Consider the following 24,967-nt stretch of genomic DNA (forward strand, 5'->3'; position numbering starts at 1 on the left):
GACTCTGGCCGTCCACACTATACCATATGAAATATTTGTTTACGCGAAATATACACAATTCGTCACAGTCTTCAGTATTGCTTCCAAACATACGTATGTATATATTTTTGTATCATTAATAGCATAATAACACACTGGGGAACATGGGTCAACAAATTTGCGCTGCGTCTAGTCTCTCGTCTCTAGTCTGCATGCTTAGTCTCAACTTTCTAGCTTTTATAGTTCCTGAGATCACGACGTTCATACGGACAGACAGACGAACGGACACGGCCAGATCGGCTAGCCTATTGATCCTGATCAAGAATATATATATTTTATATGGTCGGAAACGCCTCTTTCTGCAGTTACATACTTTTCAACGAATCTAGTATACCCTTTTACTCTACGGGTAACGGGTATAAATACAAAAAGAGTTAACGCTATAGCTTTTAAGCTAAGCGGGCACACAGACGAAAATGGCCAGATCAGCTACCCTATTGATTCTAATTTACAAATAAATATATATTAAACCTCTTACTGCGCGGACTGCCATTGCAACGTTACATACTATATAGGATTGGGAACGGTTTCTTCTACATGATACATACATTTTTCCGAATCTCTTACACTCTTTTATTATGTGCGACTAACGAGTAAAACAAGAAATGTAAATCAATCTTGTATCAAAAAAAAAGCTTTATTGCTAAGTTATATTAATTAAGGTATACTATTTCACTATAACAGCTAAAAGATACAGTTGCCCGATTTTATTGTCAAATAACTGGTGTACACCAAATTAAATGATCAAAAACGACAAAGGTCCCATTTTTTTCATTAGTTCTGATCCATCCCGTTCAAATTTATATACTAAGTATTCTATATATATACTCATCAAAAATATACAATTTTCCCCCTGCAAAGTGAAAAGGGCGAACCCTACCATCTAAAATCAGGTTATAAGTATCAAAAAACCACAGTACACATTTACAAAAAGCGTGATGAACTTTTGTTTTTTTAATTATCGAAAAACAAAAACCTTTTAAACTGCATGGTTATATATAGACCTTATAGAGCATACTTTAATAAAAACGCTAAGACCAGATTTTTGAGATGTGAGTCGAAAATGTTTAATGTATGAAAATAGAAATCTTGTATTATTTTAATGTTGTTTATTACTATTTATTTCAAACTTTCCATCAAAAACGAAGTTTACAATAGTATTACGAGTAAATAAGTTAGGGGCACATAAATAAAACAAAATGTTAATTGGTACTATAATAAAAGTTTAATAACAAAATATTTAAATTGGTATAAAATTTAGGTTACTTTAAATTTGTGAAATGTTTTCGTTTGTTGATTGCACCTTTTAAACTGTTTTTTTTGTTTAGATAAATATGTACAAAACCAAAAATTAATTAACTTAGCTAATCATAAAATAATTTGTTCTATAAACTTAAAAGGTTATGTTTTATTAAAATTCCCAATATTCACAAAAATTCATTTACTTTTGTAGATGTAGTATGCTAATAGAAGAAAACTAAATCTACACAAATATTATAATGTACTTATATACATTAAATTTCTACAATAGCTATGCTTAAAATCTATCTCGATACGTGTTTTTTAATTACGTCCGATACGACTTATGTCTAAAGACTTACTTTGTTATCTGGTTAATTGAAAATAATTGTATTTTTCATTGCAAAAACATTCATTTTAAAATTGACCATATTTAGAAAAATTACACACACACACCCAGGCTATCGTAAACGCATTTGAAGTTATGTGGAAATTTATAGCTAGATGAACAAAATCCTCAGAAATTTATAAAACGTAGCGCGAACACAACCATTATCACTTAAAGAAAAGAGAAATTTTATGGTAACCAAAAAATTTACTTGATTAGAATGTACGAATTCTAAATGTGTCCACAAAAAATGTGTTAGTTTAGGCATTTTTAAACACAAATTGGAGGCAAACGGATTCTATGTTTTTTTTACAACTTTAGGTTCGTGCAACATTTAAGCTTTTAAAATAACGTGTTTTTTTTAAGGAAATATTACCCAAAAAAACCGATGTTTATAGCATTATATAAATACACGAAATTACATTGTAGCTATACGCCATTTTTGTGGATGTACCTATATGGTATATGGTATGGACGTATATCGTCCGTTATGAACGCTCCATTCTTTTGCAAATATCTCGGTAAAAAATGCACCATAAATGAAAATAATAAAAAGGCATATAATATTCTAATGGCAAAACAGCTGTTTGAATATTACTACATGAACTGGGTTGACAACTGTAACATATAGTGCTAGTAGGTTACAGATTCAATATGACTCTGTTTTGTATATGGTTTTAAAACTTTATTATATACTAGTAAGTTGCGACATATTTGTGTGTGTGCAAAATAAAGTATTCTTAAATGATTTATATTAAGTACAAACAATTGTTTCGGGATCATATTTTTATGTAAGTTACGTATATAATTTAAGTAAACATTATCATTTGTAGTATTTTGTAATTTTAGAAAGTAAAGCTAAAATAATTAGATTAGGCGGAGTCTTTGGTTATCTTATTATATATAAGATCTAAAAATTCCTTAAAGTAAAATCGGCAAAGCCAGAGATTGATAAATATTGCTGAGATGCGGCGGGGCGCAAAATCGTAAAAGATTTACATTCACATCAAGTCGCTGTATTCGGGTCGTTGCGATTAAATCGGTTGCAGTGATTCCTCTTCCTGTTCTTTGAATCAAAAACCGCCGTATCCACTTATGTCGGACGGCTTTAAGTGATCAAACACGGTCAAATGACTATGGTGATGGTGAGTATGTGGATGAGTATAGCCTGGGTAGTTTGCTTGGTGTGGCGTATGACCATATGGGTGGTGTCCAAATGGATAATTTGGACTCGGAACATGTAAAGTTGAAGTACTTGTTGGTCCAGTAGTCTGAACGCTACCGCCAAGACTATAGTGACCGTGTGTTCCCGCATATTCTCCTGTATTATGCTGTGGGTGGGATCCATACGCCGGGCCGTACATAGAATTTACATTTATGGATGAAATATGTGCCATGTGGTGCGCTTGGTCCACATACATCGGATGCGGATGTGAGTGAGATGGATGAGGATGGGAAATCGTATGAATATTAGGCTCAGAATTATTAACATTTGTGCCTAGGGCGCTACCAATCAGTTGAGGTGCATGATGATGATAACCCGATTGATTATGAATGGGATAGTCAATATTGTTGCCAAAATTGTTGTTATTATGGCTACTTTCATCAATGCCCTTTGTTTCTCCGTTGCCATATACTGCTGCGTTGTCAGTTCTTGCAGACGAAACAGAAGCGACTAGACTGCTTACCGAGAAATTGTTATTGCTCACATTGCTATTCTCCCTTGTAGCTCTACAAGATTCTCCCTGTGCGGAGTCCTCTTGATTGCATTGCTTTAGTTGCTGCTGTTGATTTTGTTGGTGTTGTGGTTGATGTGGTTCCAGCTGATGTTGCTGATGTGGAATTTGGTGCTGCAAACTTAAGAGACGACTTTCAACAGCAGCCGCTGCTGCCGCTACTGTCGCTGGTGGTATATTGCTACAATCTTGCTCTCTTATTGCTGGTATTTGATCAACCAGCGATTCGAGTCCACATAAGCTTTTATGAGCAACATCTGAACCGATGTGTCCTGATGGAGAGGAATTCTGATGGGTTTGATTTCCCAGTCGTGGACTCAAATGATGGTGGTGAGCAGAGATTACCATATAAGGATTTGAATTCTGTTCTTCGTAACGCTGCCAGTTATCCGTGTGCTCCTGATGGAAATGCTGCATATGGGGATGATTTTGCCGGTGTGTCAGTTTTTGTGCTGGTTGATTACTTTGGTGGGGGTGCGGCGAAAGCCACTGCTGGTAATGTTCTTGAGGATGAGCTGTGCTCGCCTCGGTACCAGGTGTGGGGCTATCATACTGGATCTTTTCCAATATTTGAGGGTGCTGATGATCCAATTCCACGGCTTTATTTTGCTCCCGTGAGCCCACTTGGGAGTCTGATTGTTCGTCTGGTGTATCGAAATCGACAGCTGGACACAGATTTGGCGAACTCGGCGGAGGGGTTTCGCCCAAATGCGGATGATCACGCATATCTAGTCCACCGTCCAGGTTTCCATGCTGGGATTGCTTCTGTGGAGGAAGATGGTCGTTTTGCGTATCGATGACGGGCGAAGTCCCCTGAGCAACCGAAGCCACTTGCCCTACCGGTGGAGTTCCATGTCCATGAACTTGAGTGTAATTGCAGTTAAGGGCAGGAGAGGCCATAGGTGATGCCGATGCCGTGTACAATAGGTGCGACGGTGGGGGGGTATTGTACAAGTTTGGCGGCATTTGATGACTGCTTTGCGGAGACGCTGCAATATGCTCCATGGAGAGTGGATGCATTGAAACTGCCGACAATCCTGCGGTTGTGTTTAAATTAGCGTTTCCGTGTTGCAGTTGCTTAACTGGTAATATGTTGTCAATTGCGGGCTTAAGTTTTTTTGGTCTGCCTCTCTTTTTTTTTGGCGTTTCAATGCTGCCGCCTCCAGATATCAATGAAAGGTTAAGAATATTATTAAAATCGGGATGGGGTATATGCTGTCCGGCCATAGCAACTTTTCCAACCACGGAATGATCAGTAACATCTTGCCCCTTAATTTTTTTTGGACGGCCTCGTTTTTTCTTCTCTAGTGGTTGCTGCGGCAAGGACTGCTGAGAACCGAACACGGATAAGTAATTGCTTTCATTAATTGAAGGATTGTGATTAGACATTTGGAGTAACGGTCTATTTTCTCCCGTATAGGAAAACGATTCCCCTTCAGTTGCATTACTTGAAGATGACACAGTGGGAGCCATTTGGGGATTAATTTTTTCAGATTGAACCTGATCTGACTCCTCGGCAACAATTCCACACTTTGCATCCCCTGCCATTGAACCACTACAGTTACTTACTAATGTTAAACTGGATGGATGATCGCCTATAGAAGTTTGATGTGTTTGCTTGATTTTACCATTGACTTCGACCTGTTGCTGTTCGCTACACTGACGGATCCTTTGATCCGTAAACACGCACTCTGATTCATCTATATGGGGTATCTGACCGTTCAAAAAGTCCCGAAACTTTTTCAAAGCCGCATAAAACGGTACTTTGTCAGCGGCGCGCGGCAACTGGGCGCAACGCGCTGATGATGATGGCATCACCCAAATGAACTGAAATATACAAAATTAATAGAGTCAGGAAAACTTGTTAAAAAATTATTAAACAAGAGAGGAAGATTTCCTCTGCAACGTTAAGCTTAAATACCTTTGCAGTAACTTTATTTTCACAAAAACAAAAAGTACGCTACCTTCGGGTCCGGACTTCTGAGGGGGACCCGGATTTAAAAAAAAATTTAAAACAACCTTTAAAAAATATATTTTCTTTCGATTATTTTTTTATTTTTAGCTATACCCATGACAACAAAATTACTTACTAAAATACAATATAAACAGAACGCTATAATCAAATTCGTCGACTTATAGATACCAGTTACTTAGTTAAAGTCGTGGCCCTGGACAAATTGTTTTTGAAATATCGAGCGAAAAAGTTTTTGCGGACAATTTAGAATAGATTGTAGGCGACTATTGGAAAAAAAAAGAATTAAAAGATATTAACGTTTTATATTTTGAACATCGATGTTTATACAAGCATCGACTAGTGATCCTGATATATACTTTGGAGTGGGGAATGTTTCGTTCAACCTGTTATAACTTTTAAACGAATTTAGCCTGCCTTTTACTCTACGAGTAACACCAGACGAAACAATGACATCTGCTACTACAATAATTAGCATAGTAATAAGAAACAAAAACCGTAAAATAAACTACATTTCGTAAAAAAAATAAGTTATATGGTAAAAAAAAATTAAGCAAAAATAATTCAAAGAAAAGTGTTATAATTACAAATTTCGCTATTTCGATTTAAGTCCTTGCAAATAACGCTAATCGACAAAAATACTTACTGTATCAGTGCCATCGACGCGATCAGGTTGGCGGCCAAAGTGAAATTCCTTTTTTCCCGAAAACACTTCAAATATTAGTTTACCATTAAAAACGGCTACTTTTGGTCGAAACTTTTGAAGTTTTTCCAGCAAAATTCGGCTTCCCTCTTTTATTTCCTTCCTTGTAAGGTCAGCAGATCCTTTCGTGGCTCGAGCAACCATATTAGTAAATCCTATTCCATGCTTTATCAGCTGGTGATCTTCATCAGCACTCATCTGCTCCTGAGTAAGGCCCGATAAGTAGAGACACTTCCAGAAGTGATTGCCTGGACCTGCGTAGTGGTGTCCTTTGTATGCTGCAAATAACCCAGGATTTATTCCGACCTGTAAAGCATAAAAGGGAAAAAGCATTAACATTGTTCTTTAGATAAAAGTTTTAAGTTTTTGCCATTTTTAAACCCGAAATTTACAACTCACTATAACGATATCAAGGTTATCACATAGATGATCTGGAATCGTCCGTTTTATCACTTCTTCCTCGGACATTCCATTAAATCTGTCATGTTTTTTGCGTTCCTTGGTTTTTACGGCTTGATCGGCAGAACCATCTTCGCAGCCTGCTCTGCCACCAGATACCCTAAAAAATAATATATTATAATAGCACGAAGCAAACACATCAATGCTTTGTTTTTTGTGAATCCCTTTTATATTAATACAAAAAACCATAGGAACGCTTAAGTCGAGATCCTGTACTATTAGATACTTGTTACTTTGCTAAAAGGTGTGCCAGATTGAATTATCGATATAAATAAATAACTATAGTAACATATCCATTCTACAACCACAACTCTGAATTCGTAAATATACATATATATACATTTCTTTTAAGCTCTTAAGCTAACTTGCAAGTCAGATTGACCACCAGGTCACTGGTCATATGTATGGATGAGAGGCTGCTAGAGATCATTTTATATAAAACAATTACATACTTCAGACCGTAAATTAAATGATCTTTCCAGAACTGACTTTATTTGACTGGGCTATTTGCTTAGTTGCCGGCTGATTAACATTTCTCTCGGAGTCATCTCTCCCATCTTGTGGAATCTTGGCGTGAACGACCTTCTGATAAAAATTAGAGACAGGCATGCAGAGTTATGCGGATGTCCTTGTTACTCTGATACGGAAAAGTTTCTTGTTTATAATCAGCAACTAAGGAACTAAGAATCCTACATTGACTTAATCAACGTGACTGTACCTTGGGTATAGATAGAAGACTGATGCACAAGTAACGAAATCGTTATAAGCCAACATACCTAATTCAACTAAATAATATCTTGCAACCAAGCAAGCTGCGAAACTAGAATCAACCTGTAAGGATAATTTGTTAAATAGTTAGGCGCCAATTAAAGGAAATGGATAAATTTCTGGCAAAATTTAAACGTTAGTGTAGATTTAAAAATAAAAATAAACAAAATTCTCTGCGATTTCGATCTTGCAAATGTTAGTAGATTAATATATACACCCCAGTTTTAGTTTTTAAACTGGGTTCTTTAAAACAGCCGTGAATGCCCAGAAATAAAGGTTTTGGTCCCGAAAACTATTTTATTTAATTAACATTTTAGAAAGACGTAGAGCGTGGACTTTATTTATGGGTACTTATAAATTCGAAAGATAAAGCGCAGGACAAAATCTTCGTTTTCTCCCGAGTAGGCACACGAGCGCCACCTAGACTTTCTGATCTCATGGCCATGGTCTATAAATCCAAGTGTTTTAAAAACTTGGAGGGAGTTGTACAGCTTTTAGTGTTTCATAAACTGAATAAAAGTACAAAAGCTAGATTTGATAAGTTGAATTTTATATATGCTTGCAGTAATTATTTTTTTTATTACTGAGCTAGTGGAATTTAATTAGAATTTTTATGGCATTTCGATTAAAGTTGCTTCAAAAATTTATTTTCAAATGTTTGAGCGTGACAGTTGAAGACAAAATAAAGCGAAACAAAATCAAAACATTTTTCAAAAGTGTGGGCGTGGAATTTTGAGCGTGACAAACAGTTTTTATAGTTTCCAAAACATTGTCAGATCGACTCGACTATTGATCCTGATTTTTTATATACTTTATAGGCTCGAAAATGATTTACTCTTCCTACTACCTATAAGGCGCGTTCATTTGGGCGGTTTATAAGCGTTCAAATAGACAAACTTGCCCAGCGCATGCTGTTTACTTAATTTCAACTTTCTCTCTCTTTGCCAAACTGAAGGGCAGAATTGATTAAGAATACTGGCCATATCCGTTTGTCCGCCCGTCTGTCTGGCTAACGCCTCGATCTTAGGAACTATAAAACCTAGAATGTTGAGATTAAACTTGCAGGATTAAGAGACATAGACGCACCGCAAGTTTGTTTCCAAATGCTGCCACGCTCACTCTATCGCCAACAAACCGCTCAATAGATGAAGATGTTTTTATTTTTTTTTTAATTTTTTTATTCGTCTTGTAAATTTCTATCGATTTGCCAAAAAAACTTTTTGCTGTCACGCCCAATCTTTTGAAAAATTTGAAATTTTGTTCATTTAATATTTTTATTTTTTTCCTATTTTCCACCGATATTCCGAAAATGTTTAAATTTCTTGCTCGCACTTCCACTAGCGATGTAACGGGTATCTGAAAGTCGGGGAACTCTATTATAGCATTCTCTTTTGTTTCTATATGAAACTGTGAAGTAATCATACTGTTCCATAGGCTTGGGTTTTGTATATGCTCAGAAAGTTATATCAATTTATCGACTTACTTTTGTTGATCGGCTGGAGTTGTCGTTTGTGTGGTATCAGTACAATCAGCAACTATCTTCTTTTTGCGCCCCCTTTTTTTTGGCATTGGCTTGGAATTTATGTCACACTGAGAGCTATCAGTTTGTTCCAAAATATTTGAACTTGGTTGACTGTGTCGATATATTTCTCCGCTTAGACATTCGGGAGTATCATTTGATACTAAAATCCCATACCGCCCTGTCCCAGTTGTGACCGCCTCCAAATGACGATGTGATGGTGAATGCATGTGCAACTCCTCACCCATAAAACTGTAGGGATCGACAACAGAGGCATGACTTGAGCATCGAGTGCCCCCACTCAGTTCTAGATGAGACTGGGAGGCAAGAACATGTCCTTGACTACCGTTTGATGAGCAAGCATTGTGGTCGGTGTGAGAATCACCAGAGAGTGGAACTGTTGTTAATTGCACATCATCAGGCTTCTTCTGGTTTTGCGGCATAAGCACGATATTCGGATGTTGCATTTGATGCTGAGGGGTAACGGAGTGTGTTGACGAACTATGAGAATTTGGTGTTAAAACGTCGCCAGCACTTGTCTCATAACCGTCATCTTGATTCTCAGGTTTTGTGTTGCTTGGAGAAAGGGTTCTGCAAAATTAAAAACAAATATTAAAAAAAATAATTCATAAATTTATTGATTTTCAACCAAACACAAATATACCAAAATAAAATTTTTTTTGTTTATTTTCATTCTTAACAATACATATTAGTCATATTACAACTTTTAATATACAAAATTAATTTCGTAAATTAAAATTAAAGCTCCAAATTTAAAAATATAAAAAAATTATTTGTTATACTTATACCATGCAGCCTAACAATGTGTAAATACTTTAACTTGTGTAACTACTTACAATTTGAAGGCATGGCTTGGTTCTTCATGAAAATCATCCATAATAAGATCATGATAGTTTTCGCGCAATGGCAAGCGTTGCTGTGTCTGTTGATGTTGGTGCTGATGGATTTGCTGTGGCAAATGATGTTGTTGGGAAATATGAGTAGATTGATGTAAATGCCCGTGGCAGTCCATTAGATGCTGGAGAGGTTGCTGCTGTTGGTTATGACGTTGGTGCAGCTCACTTTGATGGGCACCAAACATCGGAGAGCTTTGATAATGAGTGATATAGCCAGCATAGCTTGCAGGCTGCTGAAGGGGAGGACTGTGTTCATGTATGCTTTGTTGATGCTGATTTTGAAGAAGGGGCTGCGGCTGTATCATTTGCGCATAAAAATTATTGTGCAATTGACTGTTCATATTAGAAGTCGCTACTGTTTGGCCAAATTGGCTCGATGCTGCAATATTATTGTGATCCTGCATTGGAATAGGAATAGCTTGTGAAAATGAACTTGAGCTTTCTTTCTCAATTTGAAGCAAAAGTTCGGAGTGACGATTCTGATGGTGGTATGACAGCTCCGAGCTTACATTTATAGGCTCTTGCTTAATGTCAGTCGATGCTGTTTCTATGTGTTGTTGCCCTTGGCCGGACTGGTCATGGTGAGGCGTCCATAAAGAAGCCCTTCGATCATCCAGCAAAATATCACCTGTTGCTGTCGTTACTACTAACTTTGTAGGAATTCTTAAGTTCAAATTGGAAGAGTCATTTGCACAACCAACGATTTTATCATTTGCTAATATACTTGCGGAACTAGTAGAGCTATACAGACCAGCCGTACTGTATTGCAATTTGTTATCAATAGTCGAAGACGATGTAGTCGAGGATTCGCCCAGAGTGCTTGGTTTGGGCTCTTCAGATTGCCTGTCCGGTGTGGTCGTCGAAGAAGTTTGAGGGGCTGGAACGACTAGCTCCACGCTAGTAACCAGTGCCTGCTCTGGGGGCATATAGCAGTTGTTATCGAATGGCACTATTTTTTCTGGACTTTTTCTTTTTGAGTTGCCTATAGATGTTGTCCCTTCAATGACGATCTTACTGTTGGCTTTCAAATGCTTCTCCATTTCAGGATATTCATTTGACTTGATGTCTGACATTTTTGATTTCTGGTCCATATTGGGCTCGTCATCTGCATGGTCCACTTCATTGTTTTGAATGCTGTTTTGTTCAAGAATGGACAGCCTCAGTCGTTTGCGATTATTCGGTACGCCAGAGACATACTTGCCTGATTCATTGTTGACATTTTCTAAGTGGTATGGTGTTAATGGCATTAATGTCAATACGGTTCCATCTTCAGGTCCCGAACTTACATCCACCTCTGATGCCATTACAGTGCAAATTGGTTTAATTGCCTTCCGAACTATTGCTTGCTCAGACCAAACAAAATTAAAAGTTTGTAGATCCTTTATGATATATTTTGTGGCAGCAAATGATCTAGCTCCTTGTATTAGAGTTATCCGTAAGACTAATGATGCTACTGTAGGCGTGTAAGTGAAGGAACTACTTAAGAGTGGAATACTTCCACTTTCTTCTTGCATATCCTATTTAATAACCGTCCATTTAGGAAGAAAACTATGGTTGCTTTCAATCACTTTCAGAAGCATTCTTATCGAATATCAATTTCGTAGGTTCGGAAAAATTATTTGTGAACCGTGTTATGTGCCAGATGCGCTATAAGCCTGCCTAAAAATAAATAACACAAACAGTTAATTTAAATTAGAAGATATAAGGAAATATAATATGATTGTAAAATGTTATAAAGAATTAAAGTGTGTATGCCGATACTTCATGCTTATGCTTATAGACCTTTCTGTCCGCCTCTCATAGGTTTTAGTATATATTTGAGTCCCTCAACAACGGGATACCCGTAACTCGTTTACAATAATCGTCGTAATTGCTTTCATAGAAAAAAGACTATTACAGACTATTCATAGAATACAATAAGCCCCTTTACGGGAGTATCGATTGTAATATTAAGTAAATACAGTATCTCGTCCTTTGTGTATCCAATAAGCATAAAATATTAATATTGCTCCCGTTACTCATAGAGTAAAAGGGTATGCGAGATTCTTGGAAAAGTATATAACAGGGAGAAAAAAGCTTTTCCTTCTGTCTGTCTGTCCGTATGAACGTCGGGATCTCGAAACTACAATAGAAAGATTAAGTCTGCAGATTCTAGAGACATAGACGCAGCGCATATTTCCGAAGCCGACTAAACTAGCCACGCCCAAACTCTTCAATAGTTATACCCGTTACTCGTAGAGTAAAAGGGTATACTAGATTCGTTGAAAAGTATGTAACAGGCAGAAGGAAGCGTTTCCGACCATATAAAGTATATATATTCTTGATCAGAATCAATAGCCGAGTCGATTTGGCCATGTCCGTCTGTCCGTCCGTCTGTCTGTCCGTATGAACGTCGAGATCTCAGGAACTACAAAAGCTACAAAGTTGAGATTAAGCATACAGACTCCAGGGACATAGACGCAGCGCATAGACGAATCATGCTGCCACGCCCACTCTAACGCCCACAAACCGCCAAAAACTGTCAGTGTTGAAGACTCTCCTTCGCACTTTCACTAGCTGAGTAACGGGTATCAGATAGTCGGGGAACTCGACTATAGCGTTCTCTCTTGTATTTTCTAATTTCATTTTATTAATTTGTTTTTTTAATTTGAACCGGCATTTTACATAGTTGTTGAAATTTCTCGTTCACTTTCCACTAGCTGACAAACGGGTATCTGATAGTCGGGGAACTGTCATTAGCGTTTTCACTTGTTTTATTAAAGAATTATGCTTGTAACTAATTAACGAATATAATTTCATCGTTTTATCATATAAATGAATTTAAAATATGTTAGGTTCTTATCATATGGCCACGTTCATAAACGTTCTAATAAAAAAACCCAAAGAGGGTTATTGATCCGCAATTTTCCAAGTATATGTAAAAGGTTCTTTAAGGACGTCTTTTTAAATAAATTTATTATTTCTTTGTAACGGTGAAATATATAACAAAAAATCGGCATAAAAACAAACCTTTATTTCTAAGCCTGGTTTCTGAATTATATAAATGGAGTTTCATGTGTATCTTATTCACGAATGACATATATAAAATATATAGCAATCAACTTAAATTGATATTTGCACGATACATTTAAACTTGACTTAACCGATCAATAAAATGTTGGTTGTTCCTTTTCAATTTTTCGCTTTAACCTAATGACTTAGGGGCTTAGGCCTTTGCTTACTGCAAATATCAAACATGAATTATTTTTTTAAGTCTGTTACCTTGTTAATATATAATAAATACATATATATTTCATATCTGTGTATCAACGTTCCTTATGAGACACCTATAGTACAAATATGCATACACATAATATTTAGCAGAGCCTAAAAATGCAACGAAGCGAAAAATGGCAGTAGCAAGCTCTGAGTATGTGCGCGTACTTGCATTTGTATGCACGTACATATGTATAAATCCGGATGCACGGATGTTGAGTTTACATGTGTGTGAGTCTAAACTACTGTACCAGAAAGTTTAGTAAAATCAAAAACAACAGCCAAATGAGTACGCACTCTCCAAAAAGCTCAAGCCGTGAGTTCGTATGTGTTCGAGAGATGCTTTTGTGGGAGGCAATATGTAGTTTAGTTACTCCATGTATTCATTACCCGCGTGCCGATAATATATACCATACGTGACACAAGCTGGCCTACCGAAATTGTTTAACTTTTAAATCTCGAATTTATAAGAAAAATGTCTTTACAAATTGTGGCTGCTAAGATGTATCGCCCATATAGAATGATCGTTTGATCTAAAATGTGGCATCATCATCAGCCCAAGTTCGCAGTAGAGGGATTTATTATATTATTATCGATTATATTATATTTATGTATTATATTATTATTATTATATTATTGATTTATATAAATACGTACATGTAAGTGAGGTAACAGGAACCCTGTTCACAAAGTCAGTTGCTACAATGACTTCGGCCAAACCACAACACACAAACCGCCCAAAACTGTTACTATTTATCTTGCCAATAACACTTTGGCACTCCCACTCTTACGGTCGCAAAACACAAAAATTAGTAAGCCCACAATTTCAAAAATTATTTTTTTTCTTGCCAATTTTATACCTATTACAACACAATTTTTAAATTTATCTTTACCGCTCCCAGTGAGTAACTGGTATATAAAAGTTGAGAAAATATACTATTCCGTTCACTATTGTTTTGATTAAAACCTTATGATTATCTAAATCTTAATATTTAGCTATGTTTGTGTGATGATTGTTATGGCGTTGCTTCATAAGTTACTTGTGGACTAAAGGGAATAATAGAAGACTGTGTAACAGGTATAAGGAAGTGTTTCTGACCCTGTAAAATATATATTATTGATCGCAATCACAAGGTCGTACAACCGAAATATATTGAAGACAACCTTAAAATGAATTTTTGTAAGCGGAACTCATGCCGGCAACAACGCAGCTAACACGCTAACTCTTAACTTTCTTGCTATCACTGTGAACAAAGCTTACCCGGAAGTGCGATAAAATTTACTTTTTTGGAACGCTTAAAACACAAGCCGAATACAATAATACATTTTGCTTCACCAGGCCCATTCGTATTCAGAATGTTAATTCTAATATTTCCTTTTATCCCCCCAATTAGGTGCATACCGGGTATCTGTTAGTCGAGAAACTCGGCGAAATCGTTCGCTCTAATTGTGCATGTAAGCACTCTATCTTTTCCTAATATTTCAGTTAATAAAATTCGGGCTATCACGAATAGCAGATAACAGCAGTTTTCAAAATTGAATGTTGTTCCTCTGAATCCTTGCTGCGGGTTTTAAATATGTTTTTCGTTATTAACCAAATTGGTATGATAATTCAATCTTAGTAGAATCTCTCCTTTCGAGATATGTACAAAAGAAGGAACGAAAGTAATTGTCCAGCATTATGGTCAGCAATGTATGATTTTACAGGTAAGCAAATTAATTTAAAGGGATCAGTCAATTTTGAACCCGACAAGTCGGAGCTCCGACTACAAGGGCAGTTTGATATTTTTTAATATTAGTCAAAATATGCATATAGACAAATACATATGTATGTACGAATTAAAAGCATTGGCAGTGCATTGAACATGTGTGCACATACATATGCGAGTGTATGTATCAATTTATTTTTACTTATACTATTCTTTATATGCTACGTTGTGCTGTGCCCGACAATTTGGATTCGGATTTACGGATACGAAATACAGACCCGATACCAAAATAAAAAATAAAAGACTAGTCGCTACTCTTCTCGTTTTTTGTTATGTGAACAATATATGCACATATAAGTATATATATACACATATGTACCTGCTTTACATATGTATATCTGTGGGTTCAAAAGAGATGCTGTTTCTGTTTTCGCTTTCCACAGTGGATGTGGCAGCTGGCAACGAGAGGAGATGAAGGAGAATGAACAGAAACGAGGAGAGAACTGAGAGACGACCAACAAAAATAAGTTTGCGGGTATTTGTATTTATGTAGAAAATGTGCGAGTATATGAGTGGTGATATACTTACGTTTCGCTCGACGGTTTAGGCACAGGATAGATACGGGGGAATTCGCGCACACAGTACGTAACAGTTACATTTCCATCGAAGTCGCGATTGAAGCACTGCTCCTTAACTGCCGTTCGAAGTATGATGCACATTTTGCATAATTTGAATTTCGAATGTACATGCAGACATATGTATGTGCACACATGTCGTGTATGAATACACACACCACAAACACGCACTACAGTAGTTTGCCGCACATTGGTTCGGATTTGCCTCACAGCACCGTTGCACAATGTTTCGCAGCTAAGTGCTTAAAATCGCGCTGTATCGGAATCAAAACAGAACTCTGGATGAGATTTATGATAATTTTCCACTTTCTGCTGCTCATGCTCGACGAACCACAAACAGCAACCGACACCAATAACGCCGCAAATAGAAAGACTAGGAAAAAGGAGCTTTGCTGACTTATGTGCAGTTTATCTGAGCTTTTTCGGCCAGAGACGTATTGGATGCGTTACGTTGTGTTTCGTTACGTGCTCGCAACGGAGCTTCGAGAAATAACCTAACGCGTTCTGCCGGATTCTACACGTACCGAGCGTTCTCCTTGGGATGGTTAGTCAAATCAAATCCAACTTGGGCATTTTACTAAATCTGCATATAAACATACAACATGCGCAAGCCTTCGCTGTGACTCGAAACACTCTCAAACGCGAATTTGCATCAGTCTTCCTCCAAAGGCGTTAAGGTATTTTAGCCCTGTTGGGCTCAATTCTCCATCTGTTCTCATCCTACGAATTTGTAGTTTCACCCGACGAACAAATAAAATGGGCGAGTGTCGATGTCAGTTGTAAGGGCAGTGCGTGTGTGTGTCGATGTTGTACGTATTATATTATTTTTTAACTTCTAGTTAAGGAATGGAGTGAAAATAGCCCATGTGATAGTAATGAGTCAGGAATGTCAGGTTTAGAAAACCGTAAGGCTCTTGTATATATTCGCAACTGGCTTTAGCCCTGCTTTCATGAGCTGTATCCATTTTTCGAGTTGTGCTGCGCTAATATGTGTACTTGGAAGCTCCCTTAAAGCAAAAAAAAAAAGATCCCCTTTTGTATTTAGTGCATGTTTCACAGTTAATTGCATAAACTGTTTTAAGCAATGTTGTATTCAAGTTTGAGATGGATATGTATACAAAAAGCAGCTTGCGGAATTCAAATCATGAGTCTGTAAAATGGCTCTATCCGTATTTGCGTACATACATATGTAAAAACCTTGAAACTTTTCTTGGGTAGTCGAATCAATTCAACGAATGCGATGGGTGAACAGCTGATACATGTCAAACACGTACACACACAATGTAAACAACTAATTTCTGTACTAATCGGGTTATTTGTTTGTTTAAATAAATTTTAAATTACTAAAATAGGGTAGTTCAACTGATTGTTTGCTGGCGTAAGGGATTATAATTAATTGTCAGATAAGTGTTATGCTTTGAAACAATATTTTTTTGATGCATGCATAGGAACATTTTAGGGTAAAAAGTAGACATTTTCGACCTTTCAAAGTATGTACATATGGCGTGTACATATGTATGTATGTACATTTATATATACCTTACTTTTGTCTACATATGTATTCAGGGATTAATCTTGTTCAGTTAATAAGTATCGATTTCCAAATAAAAGTGAGTTCAATCTTTTATAAATATTTTAAGCAAAATGTTATTAATATACGTTTCAGTGTGTGTACATATAAGTAAATCACAAATTTTTCTTAATTTTTATAAATATTTATGAAAAAATTAATAAAAACTTGAGCAATAAAGTTAAAGTATTAAGAAAGCATACATTGATAATTAATGAAGGGTGCCTAAATAGTGCCTTTGCTGAAATAAGTTTTGATACGTATTACGTATTCGGTTTCACTTCTGAACAAATCTTTTTCTAAGATTATATCTAAACATTATTTATTTCGTAACGGTCTTAAAGCAGGAGAATGTTGTTCACCGGACAAAATGAATGGATATAATTTTAACTAGATGCTGGCAGGTTGAGGCACAAGAGTAGAGTGACTCACATTTAACGGCGGAAGAGGAAAGAAGCGTAACTATTTTCCAAGCTTCGAGATTTTTTACATAGGTGGTCTCGTAATGTCCGATTTGGGAAGCGGAGATGATGGCATCTCAGGATCAAGTAAGTGAGCCGCCTATCGATAAATATATAACAGTTCTAATATTTCAGAATATAATGTTGCAACTATGGAAGGTACCTCAAGTAGGAACGAGTTCGATTCTTCTGCAAAAGGTATAAAGTGCAAAATTATTTGTTATATCGGAATATATCACTTTCATTTCATTTCAGGAGGAAGCGGCGTTGAACAGGAATTGGCTACGAAAATGCTGCAAATACAATCTAAACGATTTTATTTGGATGTAAAACAAAATAGAAGAGGTCGTTTTATAAAGGTTGCAGAGGTAAATAATCAGACTAGAACTAACTTGTACTAATTTTCGTTTTAAAAAGAAAAAATAATGATTTTGGCTGATAACACTTCAGAGCGTTGGAATTTTATGTATAACAGGTTTAATAATTGCAGATTGGCGCCGATGGTAGACGAAGTCAAATTTATTTGGCTCTTTCAACTGCAGCTGAATTTCGTGATCATTTGTCGTCATTTAGCGATTACTATGCCTCTCTAGGTATTTACCGTTCTGTTATTGCTTACTTTATTAAACTTTACTCTATTAAGAATACTAAACTATTCCATTTACATTAAATTGTTCTTGTATTTGTTACTTCTAGAATAAAAAGAATAGGAAGTAATAGAAGTTAACGTATATATATTCATTCATAATGTAGCACTTAGTGATGCTGAAAGCCAATGTATGTATAAAGTTAACATATCACTCCGAATCATTCTGTCAATGTCCTTCTGACCGTCCGTTACGATCTAGAATCTACTCACCACAACTCCCTACGAACGTTTATTTGATAGCTTATCATTTTCCATTAAAAGTTTATTACAAATGTACTAGAAAGTACAATATCACTTCGTGTTCAATTCTTAAGCAGACTATTAACTGCATTACTTTCGCACTTACAATAGCTAAATAACAAGTCCATAATAGTCACGACTATAGATTCTCTCTTGCTTTTAGTCAGTATTTATCAAAACAGAACAAATTTTTGAAGTTTTTATGCTCATATAATGAGGTCGGGACAAACATACGTTTGAATAACAGTTCTATAGTAACTCTAACTCCACAAACCGAAGAAAAAATTTAAGACTTTATGATTTTATACATATTTAAATTGGAATAAATTTTTGGACTTTCAATTTAAAGTAGATGAACACTCGTTACTTATCATAAAAAGTTGTGTGAAGTGGAGATATGCATGCGCATAATAAACTGCTTTGGGAAGCTGCAATTTAATTTCTTTATAAACAACAACTTTACTGGAATTTGCATGTAGATTTTAACGTTTAACAGCTCCTGAGTGTTTGTCGTTATAAGGACAAACAGATGGTCGGACGATCATGGCTAGATCAACCCGGCTCGATAATCTAATTACGTCTACGCGGTGCCAGTGTTTCAGAACATTGTCACACCCACATATAATCGGCGGACACTTGAATTTACCATGCACATTTATCATTGGGAATCCTTTAGAAGTTTTTTTTTAAATTGGGTGACATTTAGAATCTGTTGTTTGGTATTCTTTTTAGTCTTTACTAAAAAAATGGTTTTCTTATTTGTTATTGCTATATATTTTTTACATTACTTATAAAGTAAAGATCATTTATGGTAGCAAACTATTTTTCATTGATGGTATTTTCTAGGGCAGCTTATACTAAATCCTTTCTTAAAGTATTAATTGAAAAACAAGCTAAAAGCTTAGGTATTGCGTGGGAGTCCAAGCAAATACATTCACCACACCAAATGAAACTTTGTCGCCGGCCCTGCCTAAGAAAGTGACTAGACTGATCATGTACGACACATTCATTGGTAATGACTGTGTAAATTATGTGAATCGAAAATGGTATTTCGCTAAATTTTGTACAATCAAGAAAAAGTCCGTTCTACTTTTCGGCATGTCCCGAATAATCATGACATATCGATAGAACAAATTCGCCTATGGCACGACCAATGTTAAAATCCAAACCGTTGTCCAAAGTAAGGTCTGACCATTTTCTGGGCGCTAGAGTGGTCATGGCAATCTTCTAGAACACATGTGTAATCTCAGAATGTGTATGCTTATTGTCAACAATTATGACTATATTATTCCAAAAAACGCGATCTATCTCTATCTTTTTAAGCTCATGCTCAGATGTGATAGTTGTTCTGAATTTCTAAGAGTGGCTGCTTTTGTTGCCTAATAAATAAAAATCAACAAAACGTTTATTTTACGGAATTTTGTTAAAAAAAACTTCTATTTTAAAAGTCAGCATAAAGGTTAAAAAAGGTCAAAACATAAAGGTTAAAAGTTATTTTTAATCATTATTCTTAAGCAGCTGTATTTTGTTATAATACGGTTTAAAGCATGCTTAGAATGTCTAACTGTCCTTTAATGATATGCAACGCAAGTCTCTAGGGATAAACCGCCACTTGCATGGGCAATTTAAAATTTATTGTAATCTTAGTAGTTATCTTTCATATATCAATCTCATCCCATATGCATACAGTGCACATTGGGCCAGCAAGCCGATTTTTCGACGAAAATTAAAGTTTTAAAGCAAGGTTTTTGAAATTTCGTACATATGATAGTGTCGATGCATATAAAAACATATCCAAGTTTCAGACCGATCTGACCACGCCTTCCCTAGCCGCCCATATGAGATATGTTTCCTCTTAGTTAATTATGCTAGCACTCGTTAAATTCAGCAAATGTTGTTAATTAATTTTTTTTAACACATAACCTTAATATAAGGTTGTCAAATATCTCCCTTCCGCTTTTTTGCTCTTTATTCAATGCTTTATAAAAAGTGTTACAGTGATCGGATTTAGCTCAAATATGCGCCGTTTTGTTCGATAATCTGTTTCCATCTAGACGGCAACTTCATAATACCTCCCTCGTAGAAGCCCCCCTCCTTATTTGCGAAGAACTCGGACAGCCACTTTTCACAAGCCTCTTTGGAGTTCAACTTTACACCACCAAGGGCATTCGCCATGGACAGGAACAGGTGGTAATCACTTGGCGCTATGTCCGGGCTATATGGTGGATGCGATAAAACCTCCCATCCGAGCTCCCGTAGCTTCTGACGAGTCATCAACGAAGTGTGTGGTCTGGCGTTGTCCTGGTGGAACACTACACCCTTCCTGTTGGCCAATTCTGGACGCTTCTGGTCGATCGCCTGCTTCAAGCGGTCCAGTTGTTCGCAGTAGATGGTAGAATTAAGCGTCTGGCCATATGGGAGCAGCTCATAGTGGATGATTCCCTTCCAATCCCACCAAACACACAGCAAAACCTTCCTGGCCGTCAATCCCGGCTTGGCCACTGTTTGGGACGATTCACCGGCCTTCGACCACGACCGTTTTCGCTTGATATTGTCGTATGTGATCCATTTTTCGTCGCCAGTCACCATCCGCTTCAAGAATGGGTCGAGTTCGTTCCGTTTCAGCAGCATATCGCAGGCGTTGATTCGGTCCAGAAGGTTTTTTTGCGTCAAATCATGCGGCACCCAAACATCAAGCTTTTTTTTGTATCCAGCCTTCTGCAGATGGTTTAAAATGGTTTGGTGACTAACTCCCATCTCCTGGGCGATGTCACGAGATGCCACATGCCGGTCTAACTCGATGTATTCCATGATTTGATCGGTATTTGTCGTCACAGGTCTTCCGCCGGCTGACTTATCCATGGTGTCGTTTTCACCGGCTCTGAATCGTCGAAACCATTCCTCCGCGGTTCGAAGTGATAGAGTACCATCCCCCAAAACACCATTAATCTCACGGAACGTTTCTCTAGCGGATTTGCCTTTAACGAAGGAAAACTTTAAAATAGCGCGAATTTCGGCGTTAGTGAACTCCATGTTTACACGTCTATAACTGTTGAACGCAATATCCAAACTAATCATGCATAGCGTCGTTTTGTAGGTTATGTCAAGACCTTTCAAATTATGTATAGTATTGCTCTGTAGCGCTTTGTACATAGCCGCGAAATTCAAAAGACAAAAAGGCGGAAGGGAGATATTTGACAACCTTATATAATATATAATATATATATAATAACTAAACAATAACAATGCATTCAAAATGACTATAAATAAGTATTTTACATTTAAAAATGTTCATAAAAGTCGTGTTCTACATCAAGATCTATTGAAAACGGATTTTCAGAGTCAGAATCTGTTTTGGGGTCGTTTTAACTCCGCAGAAATTCAATCGTTGTTTCTTATATTTAATTATGCGTAAGCTATGAACTTAACATTAAACTTTATTTTAATGCGGGTCTATGATAAATTACATCTCCTTTATGGAAAATAAATGTATGTTTGTTTTAACGTAACGGGTAAAAATCTCGGTTTTTTTTTTCAATCAAAGAACAGTGTTTGGGGTACTTTGATACAAACATAAGTTAGTAAAGAATTTTTGGACACTATACAGGTCCACCAAACACCGACAATTTACCAGAAGATGGTAAACTTAAATCTGAAATGATGATAAAAGATTATCGAAGATATTACTTGGACTTAAAGGAAAATGCGCGTGGCCGATTTTTACGGGTAAAATTTTGATAGTTATCTTTTTGCTTTGTTATAACTAATTCTTTCTTTAGGTATCGCAAACAATAACAAGAGGCGGGCCTAGATCTCAAATCGCGTTACCGGCTCAAGGCATGATCGAATTTCGTGATGCTCTTACAGATTTGTTAGAAGAGTTTGGAGCAAATGATGGAGGGTAAAGTACATCTAAATTTGAAATAACGAAAATGGTCCCTTAAGGAAGGTTTTTAAAAACTTTATACCTAAAAAAATCATACTGTTTCTTTTTTATAAAACTTGCAAAATGAGAATATTCAAAATAGTTAATTTAAATCCCTTTCCTTTGAAATCAGAAATTTTCAGCCGAAAAATGTGAGCCCGTAAAATTAAAATTATATTAACGTTCATGAGAGCTAACATGTTAAAAAGGTGCTAAAGTATCATGGACACCAGAGAAATGTTCTTAAACCAAAATCGGTATAGGAATTGACTAAAATATTCTATATAAAATATCAATAACATTCCAACATTTTGTTATTACGGTTTGTAAAAATATCAAAAGCTTGTTTCCAAGTGACAGGCTTGTGCGGCTTGTACTTCTAGTTTTGATCATAGTTAACATAACATACATTTATTATATGTATCCTATAACTATATGCAATGCCATTGCCATGAAAATGGTCGGACAGAAGCTACTGTGACCAAATTTATCGATTGGAAATCGAATAAAACTGTTGTGCCTTTGCCAAATAGTAATTATTGCTATTTTCTTTAGCAGGTTCAAAGGAGATTTACCGGAAGAGCGTCATATGAAGGTCGATAATAAAAATTTTTATTTTGATATCGGACAAAATAATCGAGGGGTTTACATGCGGATAAGCGAAGTATAACCAAAACATTTTATATTTATATATATTTTTTCTATGTAAAGCATGGTGATTTATTGTATTATTTATGTGTATTTTACTTGAAGGTGAAAAATAACTTTCGCACTTCGATAACTATTCCGGAGAAATGTTGGATACGCTTTCGAGATATTTTTAATGATTATTGCGAGAAAATGAAAAAATCGTCCGACTCAATTACTGCCGAAATTAATTTACCGACATCGTCAACTAGTCTTAAATAAACAACATACCGTGATTTATTCAATCATATAAGAAGGCGCAAAAAAAATAATAAATGTCGATTGACCAACCAATACCAATATATATAAAGCTTGTAATGTCTGACATAACTAAACTAAAAATCATGCGACTAATTAAGCTGAAATGACACTGAAATATGTTTATTTTTTTGCATTTAGCAAAATATGTTTTAGTATTATATAATTTTGTAATGAAAAAACATAAATGAGTTAAGAGTTACATTAGAGAAAATTAAACCCCAAAATCAATTTTTAATTCTAAATATCTGAATGTTTGCCTTTTACTAAGTAAAAATAATTTTTAATTTATTCATCGTTTGTTTTACAAGTGAAAATTAGAAAAGCCGTTCTCCTGTTTTACATTTCCTACCTTTGGAACTCGCAAAATATTCACATCAACGGAGTTCTTTTTGACACAGCGTTTTAATATTGTTTAATTTTAATTTATCTGACAAACAAAATTAATTTTTTTTCCTAATTGTGTGTGCAATGACCTATTTTTTCATTTAAAATCGGATCTTGTTAATAGAAGGCCATTGCCAATTTACAAGGAGTAAACAAAAAAGCGGAGAACTACTGATAATAATCAGTTAATAATTACAAGTAAAGCCGCAAGTTTCTAATCCCAGTATGAAATTAGTACATCATATTCAATGCAAAACAATTACTCACACTAATCAATTTCAGTTGAACATTACATTGCTATTATTTTAATTTGTATCATTTTTGTTGTTAGCTAATATACAACTAGAATTTCAAATTGAAATTGATAATTTGTGCCACGTAAAGTCATACTTCTCATTATATGTATTCCTTAAGTTGATTGGTTATACCAAAACTAATTCATGTTAATGTAATTTGAAACATCTTTAACAAGTTTACAAAATTGTTAAAGCTTTTAGAAATAATATGTTATAATTATAATACAAATTAAAGTAACAGCTAACCGCGTTTTTAAAACAAAAGTTTCATGTGATCACGTAGAATAAAAAATTACTAAGTACGATGAACATGCATAGCAATTACAACATAGATTGAAAGCGCAACACAAGCACCTACCGGATAAATTTCCTTAGAGAAATATCGTGTACAGATTGGGTATGCTAAGTAAAAAACTAGTGCTACTAATTATTTAGTATTGAAAGTTGTCAAAATTTGGGTTCAATAATGACACATTGAATTGGTATAAAAAAATGTATTTGCTCTCTTAATTAATTTTATGTTTTTATTAATATTAACGAGAGCTAGTTCACTAGATAAAATAAAAAATAATTTCATCAATTATAATACTATTGAAACTAATGCATCCGAAGAAGTCCTACAAATTTCCTTACTAGAGTCGATAAATCTGACTATAAACACAAAATCTTTATAATTATCGGGCAAGTGTAAGCGGCAATATGTTACAGAAGATTCAACATAATAGTTAAATATAAAACGTGGGTTTATCTTAAATGTTGTTTGGCAAGAATACAATTATTTTAAGAGTTTTGTGAATATAACATGGAAATAAAGTTGAATTTTAACAAATTAATTTGTCCCACCGAGAGTGTTCGAATGGGGCTGTATTGAAAATCTGCTAAGATAATTTATTCGATTTTTATTCATCATAGCAGTCGATTTAGAGACGAAAAATTGCGGTCTGAGAATATTAGAATCCATCCAATAAAAACAAAGGCCGATGTTTGTATGAGTAACACCATTTTCTTTGGTTTAAACAAAATCATTCTTTTTTCAGTAAAATGTTTAATACGGATTCGCTTTAACTTTTTACAATTTTGACTTGTACATTTTAAGGTGCTAGAAGTGGTTTCTTACATCTATTTAAAAGAAAAATCTACAAAATCTTATTTTAA

The 24,967-nt window shown here is 35.6% G+C and overlaps 2 protein-coding genes and 1 long non-coding RNA gene across 15 annotated transcripts; 1 reads left to right on the forward strand and 2 right to left on the reverse strand.

The window, feature by feature from the left end:
* Positions 1-1,431: 1,431 nt before the first annotated feature.
* Positions 1,432-15,720, reverse strand: LOC120454855. Of its 3 annotated transcripts, XM_039640386.2 has the most exons (7): positions 15,293-15,719; positions 10,938-11,399; positions 9,681-10,874; positions 8,788-9,414; positions 6,477-6,636; positions 6,021-6,383; positions 1,433-5,229 (listed from the first exon to the last, which is right to left on the reverse strand). In XM_039640386.2, the coding sequence occupies exons 2-7, from the start codon at positions 11,252-11,254 to the stop codon at positions 2,740-2,742; spliced, it is 5,151 nt and encodes a 1,716-aa protein (XP_039496320.1). In that variant the 5' UTR covers positions 11,255-11,399; positions 15,293-15,719; the 3' UTR covers positions 1,433-2,739. The 3 variants fall into 3 exon arrangements, with proteins under 3 accessions (XP_039496319.1, XP_039496320.1, XP_039496321.1); XM_039640385.2 differs by having other exon boundaries at positions 1,432-5,229; positions 9,681-11,399; positions 15,293-15,720; XM_039640387.2 differs by lacking the exon at positions 15,293-15,719 and having other exon boundaries at positions 10,942-11,075.
* Positions 8,168-8,501, reverse strand: LOC120454859. The gene is made up of 2 exons (XR_005616679.1): positions 8,391-8,501; positions 8,168-8,334 (listed from the first exon to the last, which is right to left on the reverse strand). It is a non-coding gene; the product is annotated as an uncharacterized LOC120454859 (long non-coding RNA).
* Positions 15,721-15,874: 154 nt separating the features above from the next.
* Positions 15,875-24,645, forward strand: LOC120454857 (transcriptional activator protein Pur-beta). Of its 11 annotated transcripts, none has more exons than XM_039640389.2 (10): positions 15,875-16,016; positions 16,074-16,148; positions 17,254-17,457; positions 17,506-17,568; positions 17,626-17,738; positions 17,861-17,963; positions 21,867-21,985; positions 22,039-22,160; positions 22,740-22,848; positions 22,938-24,645. In XM_039640389.2, exons 3-10 carry the CDS (start codon positions 17,415-17,417, stop codon positions 23,091-23,093), a joined length of 828 nt encoding a protein of 275 aa, XP_039496323.1. In that variant the 5' UTR covers positions 15,875-16,016; positions 16,074-16,148; positions 17,254-17,414; the 3' UTR covers positions 23,094-24,645. The 11 variants fall into 11 exon arrangements, 9 of the variants coding, with proteins under 9 accessions (XP_039496323.1, XP_039496325.1, XP_039496327.1 ...); XM_039640397.2 differs by having other exon boundaries at positions 15,896-16,016; positions 17,530-17,568; XM_039640396.2 differs by having other exon boundaries at positions 15,900-16,016; positions 22,743-22,848.
* The last annotated feature ends 322 nt before the right edge of the window (positions 24,646-24,967 follow it).

The sequence above is a fragment of the Drosophila santomea genome, chromosome 4, assembly GCF_016746245.2.
Source record: "Drosophila santomea strain STO CAGO 1482 chromosome 4, Prin_Dsan_1.1, whole genome shotgun sequence".
Classification (NCBI taxonomy): Eukaryota; Metazoa; Arthropoda; class Insecta; order Diptera; family Drosophilidae; genus Drosophila; species Drosophila santomea.